This window comes from Oenanthe melanoleuca, chromosome 1 (genome assembly GCF_029582105.1).
Source record: "Oenanthe melanoleuca isolate GR-GAL-2019-014 chromosome 1, OMel1.0, whole genome shotgun sequence".
NCBI lineage: Eukaryota > Metazoa > Chordata > Aves > Passeriformes > Muscicapidae > Oenanthe > Oenanthe melanoleuca.
This window is the reverse complement of record NC_079333.1, coordinates 51,176,012-51,194,173: the sequence shown is the minus strand read 5'-3', so window position 1 is coordinate 51,194,173 and position 18,162 is coordinate 51,176,012. Positions and strand designations below refer to the sequence as shown.

At 39.4% G+C, this 18,162-nt stretch overlaps 1 protein-coding gene across 3 annotated transcripts in view; it reads right to left on the bottom strand.

Annotated features, from left to right (window-relative positions):
- Positions 1-244: 244 nt before the first annotated feature.
- Positions 245-18,162, bottom strand: part of ATP7B (ATPase copper transporting beta) — a 30,847-nt gene continuing 12,929 nt past the window's right edge. For 2 of the 3 annotated variants that reach the window (XM_056490272.1, XM_056490290.1), the window contains exons 6-21: positions 17,427-17,503; positions 16,893-17,067; positions 16,105-16,338; positions 15,832-15,923; positions 15,585-15,712; positions 14,355-14,509; positions 14,034-14,168; positions 12,976-13,170; positions 11,334-11,516; positions 9,622-9,808; positions 8,242-8,388; positions 7,025-7,167; positions 4,999-5,202; positions 4,771-4,888; positions 3,848-3,950; positions 245-2,219 (exon numbers count right to left, since the gene is read on the bottom strand). In XM_056490272.1, the coding sequence (XP_056346247.1) occupies positions 1,955-2,219; positions 3,848-3,950; positions 4,771-4,888; positions 4,999-5,202; positions 7,025-7,167; positions 8,242-8,388; positions 9,622-9,808; positions 11,334-11,516; positions 12,976-13,170; positions 14,034-14,168; positions 14,355-14,509; positions 15,585-15,712; positions 15,832-15,923; positions 16,105-16,338; positions 16,893-17,067; positions 17,427-17,503 (2,541 nt within the window). In that variant the 3' untranslated portion in view covers positions 245-1,954. The remainder of the gene's footprint in view (positions 2,220-3,847; positions 3,951-4,770; positions 4,889-4,998; positions 5,203-7,024; positions 7,168-8,241; positions 8,389-9,621; positions 9,809-11,333; positions 11,517-12,975; positions 13,171-14,033; positions 14,169-14,354; positions 14,510-15,584; positions 15,713-15,831; positions 15,924-16,104; positions 16,339-16,892; positions 17,068-17,426; positions 17,504-18,162) is intronic. The other variant, XM_056490280.1, reaches the window with a different exon arrangement.

Genomic DNA, 18,162 nt, shown 5'->3' with positions numbered 1-18,162 from the left:
AATTTCCCAAGATGATTTTGAATCCTATTTCCACCCTTTAATATGTTTGCAACATCACCTGTCTCAACATGAAACAAGTCTCTTTTCCCCTCCAATATATCCTGCCTGAAACAGATCACAAAGCAATCAGAAAACCTTGTGCATATGTACCCTGCAAGCCAACAATCTCTGTTTATGCTCCTTTTATTCTGAACCCCTCAATAAAAAAAGAAAAAGACACAAAGTTATTTGTTTGGTGGGTTGGTTTTTTTTTAAAGCAAACCATATTTTTACTGTAAGGACTGGTAAGAAAACACAGTATAATAAAACTTCAGACCCTCTTTCCCACAGGGACATGAACCTATGGCATGTTTGAAAAGTGTGTGTGCTGTGAAAATAATCTCTACTTATATAGAGTTTTAAAACTGATTCGTAGTTATACTTAAGAGAGTGCTGAGAAAATAGGAATCCAATGCTTTAAGAAGAATTCTTTTGCTCTCTGACTTGTTTTTCATTTTTACATTAGGAGAAGCAGGATTTGAATGTGTTAGAAACAGCTCTATATTTCAGTCAATGAAAAGAAGTTGTTATTTCATGTTGTTTAGCAAAGTATTTCCTCTTCTTTCTGTTTCTGAATTAGACTATAAAACTCTGCTTACATCAGTCCCACAGTGCATTAGGACTGGAACCAGTGCACCAAAGCTGTTGATTCCTACTGTCCTGACTCTAAAAAGTGTTAAGGGGTGAATCTGACATCCACAGGGATGAAGTTATTGCAAGCTTTGGTAAAGATGTTAAAGCAAAAAAAGGTTGTCCAGCACTTTGATTTCTCATTGAAGTAAAGAGGGTAAATAAAACCAATGCAAAACATAAATACAAATTTAAATTACAAATTTACTTAACAGAAGCCCACTTGAGGGCCATTTTTCCACCTTTATAATTTAAATTTTTAGCTGCATTTTAAGCTGGGGTTAAGTTATGCAGTAAGCTCACTCTGCTCAGCTATGCTGGAGTCACACCAGTGCTAGCTCTGCTCACTCACACCAAGGTAAATACCACCTTTGCTCACACTGGCATAAATTCTTCACTCTGTCAGAGGAAAGAGATTGACAACTGCCCAACTTTAAGGAGCTCCCCAGGGTCCAGCAAAGTATCTTGGATAACTGAGACTAGGAACTGTTCTACCTTTAAGGACTTCAACAGGAATGGAACAGTTCCTGGTGACTTAAAGGAGTTTGTCCCAAACAGAAATGTCTGTAAACATAATGATAACTCATAGAAGATCTCTTGTGCAAGAAAATAAAAAGGGGGAAAAGGGCTCATATGGAGCAAAAGAGAAAATCAAAGAGAGCAGTAGAAATGTGCATCAAAAGGATGCAATACTTCAAAGCAAGTGAAAATCTTTGAAAAAGACCTTTCAGGGAGTTATAGCAGGTGAAACAACAAAGCATTTTTGGTCCCAGGAGATGACAGGAATTCTAAATACAAAGTGTGCTCACAGTGATGTGACTAGTTAGGATTCTGTGTAAAAACTCAGCTTCTGACCACAGAGCTCATTATGCCACTGCTAATTTCATTTAGACACAAATTAATATTTGGCAGCTCTGAAAATACTTTTGCTTCATGTGGTCTTGAAGTAATAAAGTTTGAAAGAGTAAAAAATACGAAATTTGGTTCCGAGCAAAGAGTCACAGAGAAACAGTTTTAGACTCTGAAAATTACAATTTTACATTATTTCACTAAATGTTGTGTGCAAACAAGCCAGTTCATTATAGTGCCACAGATTATTTCTGTAACTAGAAATAACTGGTGACCTGAAAAAAATCCACAGTCCTTACAACCCAGCACTGAGCTGAGTTGCAATTGTCTTATTGAGCTGAAGGAATACTTCATGTACAACACTGAAGCTGTTGAAGAAATAAGTCAGTCCCTCCCCTGACTGGGGAGAAGGAACATTTCCCCCTGTACTCAGAGTTCAGATGTACTGTTCTTCATCTGCTGCATTTATGAGCGATGACCACTTGCCCCTTTCCTCCTCAGTGAGACCATGGCATCTGGGCAGCTTGTCTGAAGCCAAGGAAGAGAGGGACACTTGGCTAGTCTGATCCCAAGGAGATGGTTTGGAAGGATCCCTCCTCCTGTCATCCATTCCGATGTGAACACTGATCTGAGAAGGAGTGAGTGGCTTCATGCGGCCTTGAGCTTGTGCTTCGTAACTTTCTGTGTCTGGCTTCTTGTAACTAAGAGCAGAAAGAGAAAAGATGTTAACAACAAGAGGTCAACATGCAGAAGTGCCCAGCACTAGAACAAACCAGAAACTTCTGATACCCTAAATGTATTGGAAGTGTTTATATAGAAAAAAAATTACAGATGAATTGTACATGTTTCAATTAAGTTTCCTCTCTAACAGCTCACAAACAATTAATTTAAAATGTGTGGTGTCAAGAGTGTCTCAAAAATCGGTTACAAAATAATAACTTTTATTACTACTTGAATTTTGAGCCTGTCCAATTCTCTCAAGCCAAGACAAACACAGAAGGATAAGGGAGGATGATGCATAAATGCAGAACACTCCTCAAGATGTGTCTGATCTGAATTTTCAGTCATTCAAGACCACATACCACTGATTGAGCACTCTTATATTTAGGGACATGGTGTTGTGGTGGTTCATGGTTGGACTCCATGATCTTAAATAATTTCCACCCAGGCAGAGTGTTAAATAGCTAAGAGTACTTGTCACAAGGCATTAAGACATTTCAATAGTAAAAGAGAGGGATTCTCAAAGTGAGGCTCTTTAATAAAAATTGTGAGTTTGCTGAATTATTAGAAGGTTCATAGAAGACAATTACAGGTGATTGTCTTCTATGAATGACACAAAATTGTCACAAAAATCACTTTCTGATTCAATGTATAATAAGTCAAATCCCAGCAATGGCAAGTATGCGTGGTCTTCTTCACATATATATATATATATATATATATATATGCACTATTGTGCTCTTTGGAACCTGAAGTTATATTCACCTGATCTGAAGCTTCAAGAAAGATTATTGTCCTAAAGTGTATACTGTAATACAGCTTCAATAAGTCTGAAGCCAAATGTTTTTAGGGGGTTCTCAATATCCACCCAAAATGGTGTGTGACACTTAATGCAATCAGCACAACAGCAAAAGAAATGGAGAATTAAGGAATCTCCTTGGATAAATTGCTCATCCTTTGGATAACTGTATACTGAAATCCTTTAGGATGAAAATCCTGTAGTGGTAGGGCTGATTCTGTAAACAGATGTATATGTATGTAATTTGTATTTATATTGAGCATTCCAGGACTAGAAACATGATGTAGTAACAGATTTCCTATGTTATACTATACTGTACTGTAACATACAGAAGACCCCGGCAACAGTAAAAATATGTGAAGGTTTGGACCAGTTACAGACACCATATTCTTGAAATGTGTTTCTCTCTGGCTAATTTAAATAGACAAAAATTAAAACCAAACCATTTTTTTCAAAAATCTATTGTTACATTATGAAGAATTATCTTTCAAACTAATTGTTCATTTGATATTCACAGCAAAAAAACCTCCTGATCATTAGTTTACTTTGTACTGAACTAGATCTCCACCACATGGGCCCAGGTGACATCCAGTCACACTTTTAGCTGCTAGTTAAAGCATACTGCAAACTGTACAGGTAAGTTCATAATAGTGACACCTGTCTCTTTTGGAGCCAAGGATTAGACAGAACAAGCCCAAGCTAATGGACTCTTGGGTATTTTAGATGTAAAAAACCCAAAGTAGTGTCTCACTTGAGTCCCAGCCCCAGCACTGCCACAGCTCCCCAGCTGATAAACACAAGACAACTTGCCATTTCAGCTGCAGGGAAGACAGCAGGACAGACACAGAAGAAGCTGCCATTGCAGCTGATCCCATCCAAGGCTGAAGCACGAGGCCAACAGGCATGAACACACCTAGCAAAAAAACATAAGGACATGAGCCAGAGCTACTCATCCCAGCACAGGCATTTCCCCCCCCTGCATATCACAGAACAGATCAGCAGTTCTGCAACACAACCCGCTGAGACCTCCAGAAACACAACTAGATCAATATTTGTATTTACTCACTTATTACTAAACATGTCCCTTCCACTGCAAGGGATGACCTTTGCACCAATAAAGGTACAAGACTGCAGTCACAGGGTGAGACTATTTGCCCCTTCCAGATATTCTGCATATATGAAACACAGCAAAGGCAACAAGAAAGACAAGGCAATAGTACAGGAAAAGGAGGGAGAAGTTACTCATAAACAAAACAAGGAATACTTGAAGTAAGTTTTAAGTAGGAATTTAGAGCATGAGAAAATGTCTGACAGAGGCATAAAGAATAAAAGCAGTAGGAGAGAAAACGAATGATTCAGGGCAAATAAAAGAGGGAGTGCTCAAAAATAGGATAGTATTTAGGATAGTAGTCTGATTAGAGTTGGTTTGAGTATAATGAAACTAATCCCCAAGTACTGCTTGTATATATGAAGTGTATAACATATAATATAGATATATAAGAGCATATTGTTAATTTCATCTAGAAGTATTTATTCCTAAGAGGGAAGCAGAGAGGGGAAAAAAACAGAGAGGGAGAAAAAAAAAAAAGAACATATTTATTTTGCCCTTCTTCTGCCAAGTTTTAAATAATCTAGGAACCTGTGTTTGGTTTCTTGAGCAGGAATCAATCCTGCAAGAGGCACCACAGAGATTAACTGTGCAGCTGACAAGCTGAGCTCTGGCAGTCACATACCTGCTGCTATGGGTATTCCAAGCATATTATAAATTAGGGCAAGGATCAGATTTATTCGTATTCTTCGAACGGTTCTCTTGGATAAGTGAATACTGGCAACTACATCCAGCAAATCATTCTGCAAGACAGAAGAGCACTGAAAGTTTTCCACATGCAGTCTTCAGAAAGCTAAACCAAAATGAAGAGTGTCAGTGATAAAAGAGGACAGGCCAAAGCTGTAGTGCTCACTCGGATAAGAACAACATCTGCAGCCTCAATGGCAACATCGGTGCCCGTTCCAATTGCAATTCCAACATCGGCCCTGGCTAGTGCAGGGGAATCGTTGACTCCATCACCAACCATTGCAACCTTCTTCTTTCCACTTTGGAGTTCCTGGACCTTTGCAACCTTGTGAGAAGGAAGAACCTCTGCAAAGACTTTTCTGATCCCAACCTACGAACAAAGAAAGACACTCTGTGGGTGACATGCTTCATGCTGGAAGGAAAAGCCATTAGCTGTTCTAGGTGAAGGGCAAACAGGAATATCAACCAAACTGATTCTAGTGAAGGCAACATTGGCAAGCTACACAGAGAACTGAAGAGCAACATGCCTTTGGCATAAGAACAGGATTGATAACAGCACTCTCCTACTGAAGAGATGCTGGCACACCATACTGTGCCCTTAGCATCATGCCCTGCATGGCTTCTGGAGCTCCACTGCCCTAGCAAAAAGGATTTGTCTTTTAAATACCTTCAGGGGTGGTGACTACACCACTTCCCTGCTGATCACAGTTGTTGATCCAGGCCAGGATGCCATTGGCCTTCTTGGCCACCTGGGCACTCCTGCCTCATGTTCAGCTGCTGTTAACCAGCACCCCCAGGTCCTTTTCTGCTGGCAGCTTTTCAGCCACTCTGCCCCATCCTGTAGTGCTGCAGGGGTTGTTGTGACCCAAGTGCAGGAGCTGGCACTTCACCTTTTTGAGCCTCACACAATGGGCCTCAACCCATCAATCCAGCCTGTCCAGATCCCTCTGCAGAGCCTTCAAGCAGACAATGCAACACACAAACCATGTATGATTAAGCAGATATGGCAGGGGAAACACAGAGACAAGTATGTGCAGGTCTCAGGGAGATTATAAAAATAAAGGCTGGCTAAATGCTTCTACTCATCATAGCTTATGTGGAGTTGCTAGCAATGGCTCTAGTGTTGTAGTTGAAAAACAGATGAGTGTATTAAATAGTGTGGGATAATGCCTTTTTTTTGGCTGCCTCACCAGGCAGAAGCAGCTTTTCACCACATAAAATAGAAGCTCTCTTTCAACCTTGTAAAAAGTAACATTTTATAACATTTTTAAAACCACTTACCATTTCTTTCCATTGGAAAGTACATTCCAAAAATTCAATGGAAATATAGGTTAACACAAACTAAACTTGTTTGAAACATACATCTGTGTTCCTGAAACCATAAATTCAAGCCTGTTTCTGAAAGACTTTTTTCCTTTGACAAAGAAAGTTGGGTGGGAAAGCACTTTACCATAACTGAACACAGAAGGAAAAGTGTGAAAACCAATAGGAGGAGCATTAAAGCATCACAGAGAAACAGAACAGACCTCACAGCACAGAAGAATATGCATACCACAGTGCTGGCTGAGTCAGCTGTGTGGTGGGATACCTGAGGAAAGCAAAGTGGCACATGGTAAGATTAGAAGTAGACCAATGCAAAGGGAAAGAGGGAAATGAAGATTGAGAGGGTGGAAACCTAGCAAAGTAGAGTGAGAATCTGACTTTTCATTTATAGTTTGAGATGGGGAAATCTCATATAAACTAAACCTTTTTTAGACTGCTATGCTTCATGGCAATAATTCGTATTGTTATGTTACCCTTTAGGATAATAACAAATCCACACTGTAGATTCCCTAACTGTGACCAGGACTAGACTTTGAAGAACTTTCGTTCATCACTAACCAAACAGGTCTGCCTTTCAGTGAAGGGAAACAGGAGGCTTCAGTTCAGCAACCAATTTACTGCAAGGAACTCCATTACTCGGGGAAGTATTAATGCATGTCTTCAGTGGGATCTTAATGCAGTTACTGGCCTCTACTATGGCATAGTAGACCTGATTTTCAGTCCAGTTCAAGAAAAATTTGTCTTCATTTAATGTATCCAGGAAAGCTGCAGTTCCAGGGAAACTGAAGCTCCAGCTTCAAATTCACTGGAGCAAACAGGAGTTTTAGAACCTCATCCTGCATCTTTTTGAAACACAGAGAAGCAGATACCTGAGTAGCAATGGCTTTTGCAGTTTTCCTGTTGTCCCCTGTCAGGAGCACCACGTCTATTCCCATGCTCTGCAGCGTGTGCACAGCAAGGGCTGCCTCCTGCTTGACAGTGTCTGCTATTGCAATCATTCCACACAACACACCTGCACAAAGGAAAGCATAAAGTCAGAGAGAGCTATGGGACCAAAGGGACAGCAGAGAACAGAGCACTCTCCATCACACACTGCAGCAGCTTGTGGAATAACACATTCTGAGCAATACTGACACTCATGTCTGCAGCCTTCTCACTTATGGTCTCTTCTTTTATCATTTGCCTGTTTCAGACCAAACAATAAACACCTTTGATATTTAGGGATCAGGAAGACGAGGAGGAGAGCAGCTTTTAAACAAGCTTGACTTTCATGTTCTATGGTATGTGATAGTGGGTCAGAGTGTTGGCATTTGTGCCCAGGTGAGATGTTGAAGCCACTCCTCCAAGGAGCAGCATATAGAGTCTGGTTTTATGTTCCCTAGTCTTTCAGGGTTGGATCTCTACTAGAATTAATTACTTTCATTGAGCAGTCTTACATCTGCCTCCTGGTACATTGGCTCAAAGGTGCATCCACACCTCCTTCACAGGCAAATGCCTTTCAAAATTGCTCTCTAGGAGCACCAAGAATATTTGTTCAGTAAATGAATCATTGGCCTCATTTCAAGATTACAGGTGTGCTGGCAGTCAATCACCATTGCAATCATTTCTCATATCAAGGTATTGTCTGGGATCTCCTTCTGCATGGCACAGAACAGAATCCCACTGGCAAAACTCATTTAGCCTAATCTATTATACTTGACTGATCTAATGAATCACCATGTTTATTCACTGCATGTTTTGAAACCAGTGATGTGATAGGCTGGTTCATGATCCTTAACTAATATAAATTAAGGATTTGACATAGCACCTTATTGGCACTGTTTGTTTGAACAATCCTAGACAAAAGGGGGTTCAGAAATTAGTTCTTAAATTAAAACCTACACAGCAAAAGCTTACAAACACTATTCTGTGGTAAAAGCTTCCTTTAAGAACACCTTGATACTTCACAGTTCACAAGCAGTTCTGCACTAAAAGATTAGCAGTTTCTTGACACTAAGCCAGCGATCAACTGCTTCAGATTGTTTTCATCCTTTCTGCAGTAGGATTGACTCATATTTGTTAAGTCACTCTAAGCAAGAGCAGTTACCATCTATAGCCACTAGTATGGCAGTCTGTCCTTTCATTTCATGGTTTGTCATAGCATCATTTACATCATTTGTAATATTCAAGCCATTGCGTCGCATCCACTCACGATTCCCGATCAACACCGAGTATTTCTGAGAGGCTGATGGACCTTTGTGCAAAAGAATGGAAAACACAAAAAGGAAAATGAGCATCTCAAAAGCAGTGTATGCAGGCAGAGATGTTTGAGGAAGGCAAGTTAGGCGGAGGCACTGCCTGAAGAGAGCCTCATACAAGTTTTCTCTTTCAAGACTCACTCTGTGCCTGTTTACACACAGAACTGTGTCATGGACTTAATGGAAATACTTGCTCATGTTTGCCTTTGTCAGCTGGCATTGCTTCTCTGAATAAGCACAGGAGGTGCATTTAGTAAATGCCATCCTGCTTTTTAGTTCTCACAACTAATGACTTTCAAATATAAAGGCTATTTCTGACAAGAAAAAAGGAGTGTAGTTCTAACAATGCACTTCATTATGAATTCAATCCAACTTCACAAAAACCATATAAGCAGGTGAGAAAATATTACATTAGCACCATTCACAAATGGCACAGTTCTGATGATTGAAGTTCTCATTCTATTTAATTCTTCTAATAGTTTTCTCAAAAAGGTCAAGAGCACCACAGCTTTCTGAAGAGAACTGATGAGCTCCTTAATGAAGGCTCTAAATATCTTTTCTTTCACTCCTACACTACAAAATAGCAAAGTGGCTTCTAGAGTTTGAAACAAACATGTATTGGCCTAATCAAAAATATCAAGCACTAAAAATGAGTTTTCAGATAGAGCATACTTTGTTATGCATCTGCTGAATAGGTTTAGGTTTTGTTGGGAGTTTTTTTTAATTGCCTTGAGAGGTATATGAACAGGAAACAAAAGGCCCAAGTTAATATGGAACTTAAGGGTAGGATATAAAAAGTTGCAATAAGATAATATATGTTAAAGGTAGTTATAGTGCAATTTAAACCCATAACTTAATGCAATACAACAAAAGGTAACTGCTCTAAATGGGAAGATAGTGCTAAATGGCAAACTTTGCTGTCTGCTGGACCATTCTTCTGTCCAAAAGGAACATTGCTGGATATGCCTTATTGTCTATGGAATGTTCAAGTACCCATCACTGTACCTAATTCTCATTTAAGTTTCTGAATTACAGAGAGAGATCAAGAGCTGTGGAGAGAGCTTCATTTTTTTGTTAAGTCACATTTTTGTCCCTCCTGTTCTTTGCCTCCTTCTGCCCCATACCCACCTTTCTCTTGTACACAGTCTGCTAGGTGGTTGGTGCTGTAGATTCATTGTCCCTCACATTGCAGTGGCACAGGGGCAGCACAGGGGCAGATAATCACCTACCTTGTGATTCCAAGAGTGTGATTGCTGTGTTATCTCCCAGAGCAGCACTCCTGTTAGCATCCAGCTTATTGGGACCTTCCTCAGCTGTGCCAAGGATGGCCTCAACTCCTCCGACCTTGCAGCTGATACCACAGCCTGGGATTGCCTGGAAGTCGGTGCAGTATCCCAGGCTCTCAGTGCCAAGCTCCTGGAGATGTAACCAGAGGCCATCATCAACCTGTGCTGCCCACCTGGGGTACAAACATGAGATAACTCTTGCCAAAAAGGGGCTTCATTCCTCCTCTTGACAATGACTGGCCAACTGCAAACTAGCCTGGAGTATCAGTAGCACAGAACTAAAAGTAAGGATGCTGTGGGGGTGCTGTGGTTTAGAATTCTAGAAAGGGGTAGTCATACAGATCACAGCCAGGTCTCAGCCCCAGCAAACCATGAGGAACAGCTTTTTCTGGTAGTTCAAGGATGAAAAAATTAAATTGGTGGCTCATGACTTCAGCCAAGACTAGGAATGGAAGAGAAATATTTCAACATTAAGCCATTCAACTTCTAAAAGATGCAACTTCTAATTAGCCTCACAGAAAATTGGCTGTGGTGGATCAGAACTTTTGTATAAATGTAAGAGTACAGTGAAAAATTGTATCTGATTCCTGGAGGGATCTGTCTGGATGCTAGGAAACTGGGTTTTTCTGTTGAGTTAGGGAGAGAAGCCAGTGAGTACCTTCAAGATGAGATAAAGGGATTATCAGGACCTCACGAGTTACAAAAAGAATGGAGAAAATATTGATTTGTAAACAAGTTATTCTGGGTTGCCTCTGAAAGTTTGAACTGTATGTACCTTTCAGTGATCTTAAAACACAGGGATGACAAGGCAGGTGGTAAGAACAGCAGCCAACACTATAGCATTGCAATTCATATAAGCCATGAACCAGTAATAACTGGGATGACTATAGAACTGTCAGGGTACTAAAGCAAATTTTAAATAAAAATGTAAAATTCAAGAAAGGCAATTGGTTCATTGCTTATATTCTCTTTTTCTTTCTAAATTTATGTTTTTACTCCTAATCTCAATCATTGAAAGATCTAGCAAATTTGATATATTTTTAAAAATATTTTTCCCTAAATCAATTAATGATTTTTCTTTGCAGACATAAATTGTTTATTTACACAGGCTTCCTGTTTTCACTATGACTTGTGTTTTAATTCTTCTTGAGGCTTGAGGAACATATGACATATATAAATGACCTCTGAGGATATGTAAAATTTGCAAACACTTAAGTAATCTATTAATTCATTTGTGAAACTCACAAACATTAAAGCTTAATATTCAAGCTTTAAAGCCTTTTTCCTAATTTATTCAAATGAGCAAGTGACTAATAGAAGTGACTATAGTCAGGTAATATAAAATGTCATCACGCACACTTGCTTCATGATGTTATTTTAAGTATTCCTCCTGCACACATTCCTTATTTTCTCATTAGTTCAAGATAAACTTGGCAAGATCTTCCTTCAGAGCCCCACATTGTTAAAAAAGCACAGCTTAGAATACACTGTGTGTTTATGTCCAGACCAAGATGCACAACCATGCAATCACCCAGCTTCCCAACCTGTTAGTGTTTAGGCAGGCCTTTTTCCTCTGGGACCTGCTCATTTTGTACAACATTGCTGCTTTTTCACAGATGCCCTTGGGCCCTGGATGAAACAGGAAGGCTAAGTACCTCTTTGCAGTATTTAGTGACAGCCATTCCTAAAGGATGCTCACTGCTGGCTTCCGCTGTACCCACAACTGCCAGTACCTTCTTCAGGGGGAGCACAGCTGTGTCTCCCATCAAAAGCACCCTCATGACTTTAGGAACTCCACAGGTGATGGTCCCAGTTTTATCAAACATCACAGTCTTGATCTGCAAGAAAAAAAACACAGTTACTGCCTAAGCCCTGCAAGCACAGGGATGCTTGTATGTTTATGGCACATAACTACAGTCAAGGCTTTATTAAACAATCCACACAAAGACAGAATAAATCAGAAGCAGGGATTCCTGTAGGTACCTTGAACTATCTCTACAGCAGGTCTCCTTACACTTTATTATTCATTCCTCATAAAGCTACAAGAACCTCCTGTGCCCATATCAGGATCTCAGACAACAGTGTAACTGTAGGACTGAGATGCATGCACAAAGGGCATACATGCATTCACATGCAGGATTCATGCAAGGTATGTGATGCAAAGACAGCTTTTTTGAATGCAATTCTAAACAATTAACAATAACACTGAGGAAAGAGGACTGTGCAAGTGGTTTGGTGATAGAGGAGATGTAGAGTGCAAGAAGTTCAAGAAAAAACAACCTAAGCAAAATCGATGTCATGCTATGCACCAAACTCAGCCATCACTAGTCAGCCAGGCCAGTGGGTCTTGAGGAACCAGAAATGAACCAAAAAAACACAGACCCATATATACTGGAACCCAAAGATAAAGTCAATTCTACTCCTGAAAATATACACAGCAGAGAGAAACACAAAACCCAAAAACTTAGCAAAGTAGGCACTTCTTCCATATCCAGCTATTCCAACACACCAACCTTGCAGAATCCAACAGGTCACCTACTTTTCAAAACCCTGACTATAGCCCTGTTTGGATCCAAAAGGTAAAAAATACTAGCATTAATTACCAGTCTTTTTTATTTTGCCCAGAGCCTCAGAAAAACTTCTGGTCAAGTAAGAAAAAGAATTATCAGCCTGATTAACTTGCTGTTACCATCCTCCTCCATTAAAATGTTCTGCATGTGTCTAATACAGCCTATCACAGCATGGTTTCGATTAATTTTCTATTCAGCAGCTGTGGACATGTCAAACCTCTTTTTCCTTCAACCTCTTCCCCCTCTTTGCATAATTTTTGTATCTTTGAAGGCTTTTTTTCTGCCTCCCTTCCATCTTTCTTGTCTATACACTATAACAACTTCAATTTTTTTTCCCTTGCATTCTACATTTTAAACTACTGATCATGAACAATATGCATTTCACAATAGGCCTCAGAGTAAATTAAAAACCTCAGTGGATTATTTGGCTCTTCTGCAGAAGAGGTAAACAAAGTGCAAAATCAGAAACCTCTGAGGCCATGAAGTAGATTAGCAACCATAGAGTTGTGTGATTGTAGGATATGTTGGCTCTCAACACTTTGCTGTGACTACTTTGAAGAAGGTCAGATTTGTCTTCTTTAACCTTAGCAAGGAGCAGTCAATTAAAAAAAATAAAAAAGGAAAAACTTTCCACAGTCTTTCTTTGGACCTGCAGGATTTCCCAGGGAATTACATTTCATGTAGCAATAGCTGGGTAGGCTACAAAAGTACAGAATGAATTATTAACCTGATGTGCCATTTCCAGGGGTTTTCCACCTTTGATGAGAATACCATTCTGTGCAGCCACTCCTGTGCCCACCATTACAGCTGTGGGGGTAGCCAGCCCTAAAGAGCAAGGGCATGCAATGCTCAGCACAGTGATTGAGGTTTGAAATGCAAACCTCAGTATTATTTCAGCTTTTGAAATGTTCTTGCTCTGATTCTGCAAAAAGAGGGAAGGGGAAAAAACAAAGATATATAAGATTATCAACAGCAGATAACACAGGTGAGCAATCAACCATAGTTATTTCAGAAAACACATTTATCTGGAAAACTTCAGTACAGGAAATCAATCTATTATTGTTATTGTAATGCTAAAGAAAGGTCAATGTTATGAATTGTTTATGGCAGCATTTTCTGGATTATTTGCTGCTCAAGCATACAAATTCTTGTCTCTGCTCTGAGTCTCCCAGGTGTCAACATCCCTTGTTGGAATTTCCTTTAAAGCTTAGCAAAGGAGAATGCTATTTCCAGATACACAGATCCCCCCAGCTGCTGAGCAAAGCAAATACACATCCTAAAGATAACAGAAGCTCAACTTCTTTCTCAAGCCAAAACCACTATCTGCCATCAGAAACAGGAATGCCCACAAAAATTTCAGACATAACAGGAATTGCTCAGCTCCTTGCCATGCAGCTATAGATCATGTTTAGTCCAAAAATGCTGTCAGTAATTTCCATTTGTAAGAACCCCATGCAGAACTAAGGGGTAAATGCAGATATATTTATACCTGCAGAGAGATTTTAAACAGCATAATTACCTGCTCTGCAAGCAGAAAATACCATGTTTTACAGAAATATTTACAGAATATTCTGAGTTGGAAGGGACTCACAAGGATCATCAAGTCCAACTCTTAAAGTAAAAGGCTCATACAAGGATTGAACCCATAACCTTGGTGTTATTATCTAACTCACTGAGCTCCTCTCAGGGTGATTATAACATCAACCTTTATATAGAAAAAGTATATTAATTACATTGGAAGACATCCAAACACACAAATCTAGTTACAATAATAAAACTACTTACAGGAAAATATTTTTTAATAATATCAAAATTTACAAAACCAATTGTGATCCATACTATCAATGTCACAGTTGAAATGATGATGATAAATGGAACAAAATATCCACTAAATTTATCTGCCAGTTGCTGGATGGGTGCCTATAAAAAATAAACCCAGTTATTTGCATGCTCGTAGTCAAAACACATAAATATGCAGAGTTCATGAAAATATACAACAGTTCTGGAAAAACACAGTTTGCTGAAGTATATAAGTATCAAAACATAGAATCTTTTTAGTATTCAATCAAAATCTGTGAGTAAGGCTTTCTTCTCCATTATTTTTACCTTTGACATTTGAGCTTCTTCCACCAATTTCACAATCTGTGCCAGAGTGGTATCATTACCAACATGAGTTGCATTAACAAGAAGTGAGCCATGTGCATTTATAGATCCAGCAATCACTGTGCTCCCAGGCTTTTTAATGACTGGCATAGGTTCCCCTGGAAAGAAAAGGTAAGAATAAATGAGCCAATACCCCTAACAGCATAATCCACTAGGACACAGCTCATTCTAGGTTAGCAAAATCAGTATGCTAAGCAATAATGACCAGAAATCACATACTGTGTATCTCTGTCTGGTGAAGACATGGATAAGTAGTGTCATACTTTTATAGACTTTTTACAGGATTACTTTCAAAGGAAATGCTGTTTCCTTGGTCATAACTTTTCAGTATACCATCCCTCAAAAGGGCAAGGAGCAAATTGGCTGGAAAAGGTACTTCTAGGAATTTCTCCATTAACACCTTGCATAGCAATGGGGCTTGAGAAATTTCTCTTTATCTCCACAACCCTCAGTTTTCAAAGACCAGAAAGTTTTTTCTGTGGAAAAGCTCCTGTCATCCTGCTACCTCTGCCAGAATACTGGCTCTAGAACATCTTTATTTTCTCTGTTTAAGTGGTTGTGATAACAACTGGTTCCCTGAAGCTAAAGGTGTCCCTGTTCCCAAGTAAAGTAAAAACAGAACAAGTAATCCAATGCCAATGTAAATTTTTTATATCCTTTATTTATAAAGAATTGTACAGTGCATTGAATCCTTATTCTATTTACAAAATGAAATTAAAATTTCAGATGTAAAAAAAATCCTGTGACCCTTAATAAATATCAAATTCTGAGGCATTCTTTCCCCTTCCTTGCTCATTGAGAGTGCCCTGTCATACGAACTCCAGCATCTCATCAATATTTCCACATCATCCTTTAGAACTTATTTCTGAGAAGGTACCATCTCTACAAATACCTTCCAGGGGGAACTCCAACCAGATTGCTGGAATAATGACAGTATTGTTATGACTCTACCCATCCCACCAGTAGGTTAGTAAGTGGCCAAACTGAGAGGAAAACCTTCAGTTTTTTAGGGTATGCACAGATACAGGATTTGAATTCAAGTTCACAAAGCTACAGCATCCATTAAGGTGGGAGGCTATTCAGACAGCAGTGTTTGGGTTGGGTCTGCCCTCTTTTCTTGTAATAAAGAGTTCCAGAAGATTTCACTTCTTTGTGAAAGATAAGGGAAGTTACCAGTAATGAGAGACTCATCTGCCATAGAACTGCCATCAATGACCTTTCCATCCACTGGGAACTTTCCACCAGGGACAACTTTTATAATATCACCCCTTTGAACCAGTTCAACAGGTACTTGCTCCTCCCTGCAAAAGACACAAGTACAACAGGCAGGTTATTTATGCCATCAGCTTTCAGGTTAGCTGGATCAAGCCTAGTCTGTGACCCAGGCAGGCTGAAGGGATTTTGATTCATAAATACACACTTGACAATAGAGTGGCCAGGTCCAAGAGTCACCACGGTGGCTTCTGTGGCTTGAAGAGACATGAGCTTAGCAAGTGCTTCTGAGGTCTTACCCTAAGAAACAGAGATTAATGTTTAAGATACATTGAGATATATAATTCCTGATACTTAACACAATGAACTCTAACCAACCTTTCATATTATAGACTACACCAGAAACAGATGACTCAAAACTCTTCTGAGCAGTTTACTCTACTCCTATCACAAGCACACACTTTGTGTGAAGATGAGTTACCTTGGCTATGTGCTCCAGCCATCTGCCGAGCGCGATGAACACGAACAGCATCGGAGGAGTGTCGAAGAAAGTGACAGGGCTTTTCTCTGCCTTTTCAATGATTGCTACTATCAGGATCACACAGGAATACAGGTAAGCAATTGTTGTGGCCAGAACAATGAGCACATCCATATTGGCTGTCTTGTGCCTCAGTGACTTATAAGCTTGTACATAAAAATACCATCCACCAAGGAACTGTCGGTGCAAGCAGGGATAGAATTGTATTAAGATCAGTAACCAGAGAGTACATAATACTGCCCACAGCAGAACTGAAATCATGTAGTACATAAGGGAAGGCATTGCTGACCCAATCAAATTTGATACTGGTGTAACTTCAGGTCTACTAGGAGACTGACTCCATTGACTCCTCTCATTTGCAATTCCTTCTCAAAGGAAGTTCTCAAAACCAGCAAATATCATCCTTTTCCTCAGCAATGCAAAGCAAGCAAGGCATAGAAAATGAAAGGATTTACCCACAGCCACCAAATTAGTTTGCAGGTATCTCTTTATTTTAATATCACCTTCTCCACTTGGAAACAATCTGATGCAACTTTGGCAGGAGTAAGAGCTATGAGCAAATACAGAATGGATAACTTGCAGAAAAGTGCCATTTTGTTCTGCACAGCAGGTACAGACAAGAGGGCAGGCCTAATCCACTAAATCTTTCCATTAGCCTGTCTTTAACACATCAGATTACATAAATGGGAAATTAATAGAAAGCAAACGCCTAGAAAGTACTATGGACATACCTGAACAAAAGTGCACAGGATAAAGAATAGAAGATTCAAAATAGATAATCCAGGAATGAGGTTCTGTTCCAGCACCTTAGATCCATGGTCTTCACCATTGGGTATTTGCATATAAATCATTATGACTACAACAGGGATACCAAACACTAGGCTGAACAAGAAAGATTTCCTCCACCTGAAAAAGAAAAACTGTAAATCCATGGGTTTTTTACACCCCACTCAGGCCCAACTGTGCTGGTAGTGCAGGGCTGGGGTTATTAGCACTGTGCTAAGACACAGCTTTGAGATATTTGCAAAGATCCAGTATTTTGGAACAGCTTCAGTGTCTGTAACATGTTTAACTGTGTAGACTTCTGACAGTTAAAACTAAAACTAATGAAACTAATGAAAGTACTTGAACCAAATGGCGAATGGTAAAATTAAATATGCTTTACACAAGAAAAATCTAATTAACTGGGAAGAGTGCTGGGGGAAGTAGAGTTACAAGATATGATCTAGACATGTTCATTAGTGAGAGAGGAAAGAAATACTTACTGCTGTATTTCCTTTTTATGATCCAGGTTATGTGCATTTGGAGCTCTTTTAGCCACAGAAGCATGAAAGCCAATTTCCTTTTTATTGAAAGAAAAGGAAAGATAAGTTAGCTTTGATGAAGCTAACCATATGACTTACAACATATTTAAATGACACTACTTTCAGAAGAAATGTCAGAAAAGGACACTATTCAATGTTTAATAAATTCCAGCCCCTTATTTATTTTTACATTCTGCCAAAAGGAGAGGATATTTTAGTCAGTACTCAAAATTTGGACTGCAAAGGACTTCTGGTACCTATACATGAACACAGTGTATAGATGCAGTAAGTTTCCAAGTTCTTAGACATGGGGAGCTTACACTGAAGGTGGAATGCTACTGCACTCCTCCCAAAGGAAAACACATGCCCTTTCACCTCTGCTGGAATAATCAGGAGATACGGCACAAAGGAAACTAAAATGCACAAGCCACTGGGAGCTAGACAATCTTGTGAGCAAGTCCCTAACACTACAGTTTAATAAATACAACTGAAGTTGAAAATTAAAGTGTCTAAAGTTAGTTTAAACCCATAGGACAAGAAACTGCAGAGCAAAAAATCCTCAGCAAAAATCCAGTTTTGAGTTACACTGGGTGAGTTATTGCAGTAGAGCCATGCCTCCTGCCCAAACACTCTAAAAACCCAAAGCACACTTGCAAGAACAATACATTTAACTTCCTACCTGCATCGTGAAAAGCTT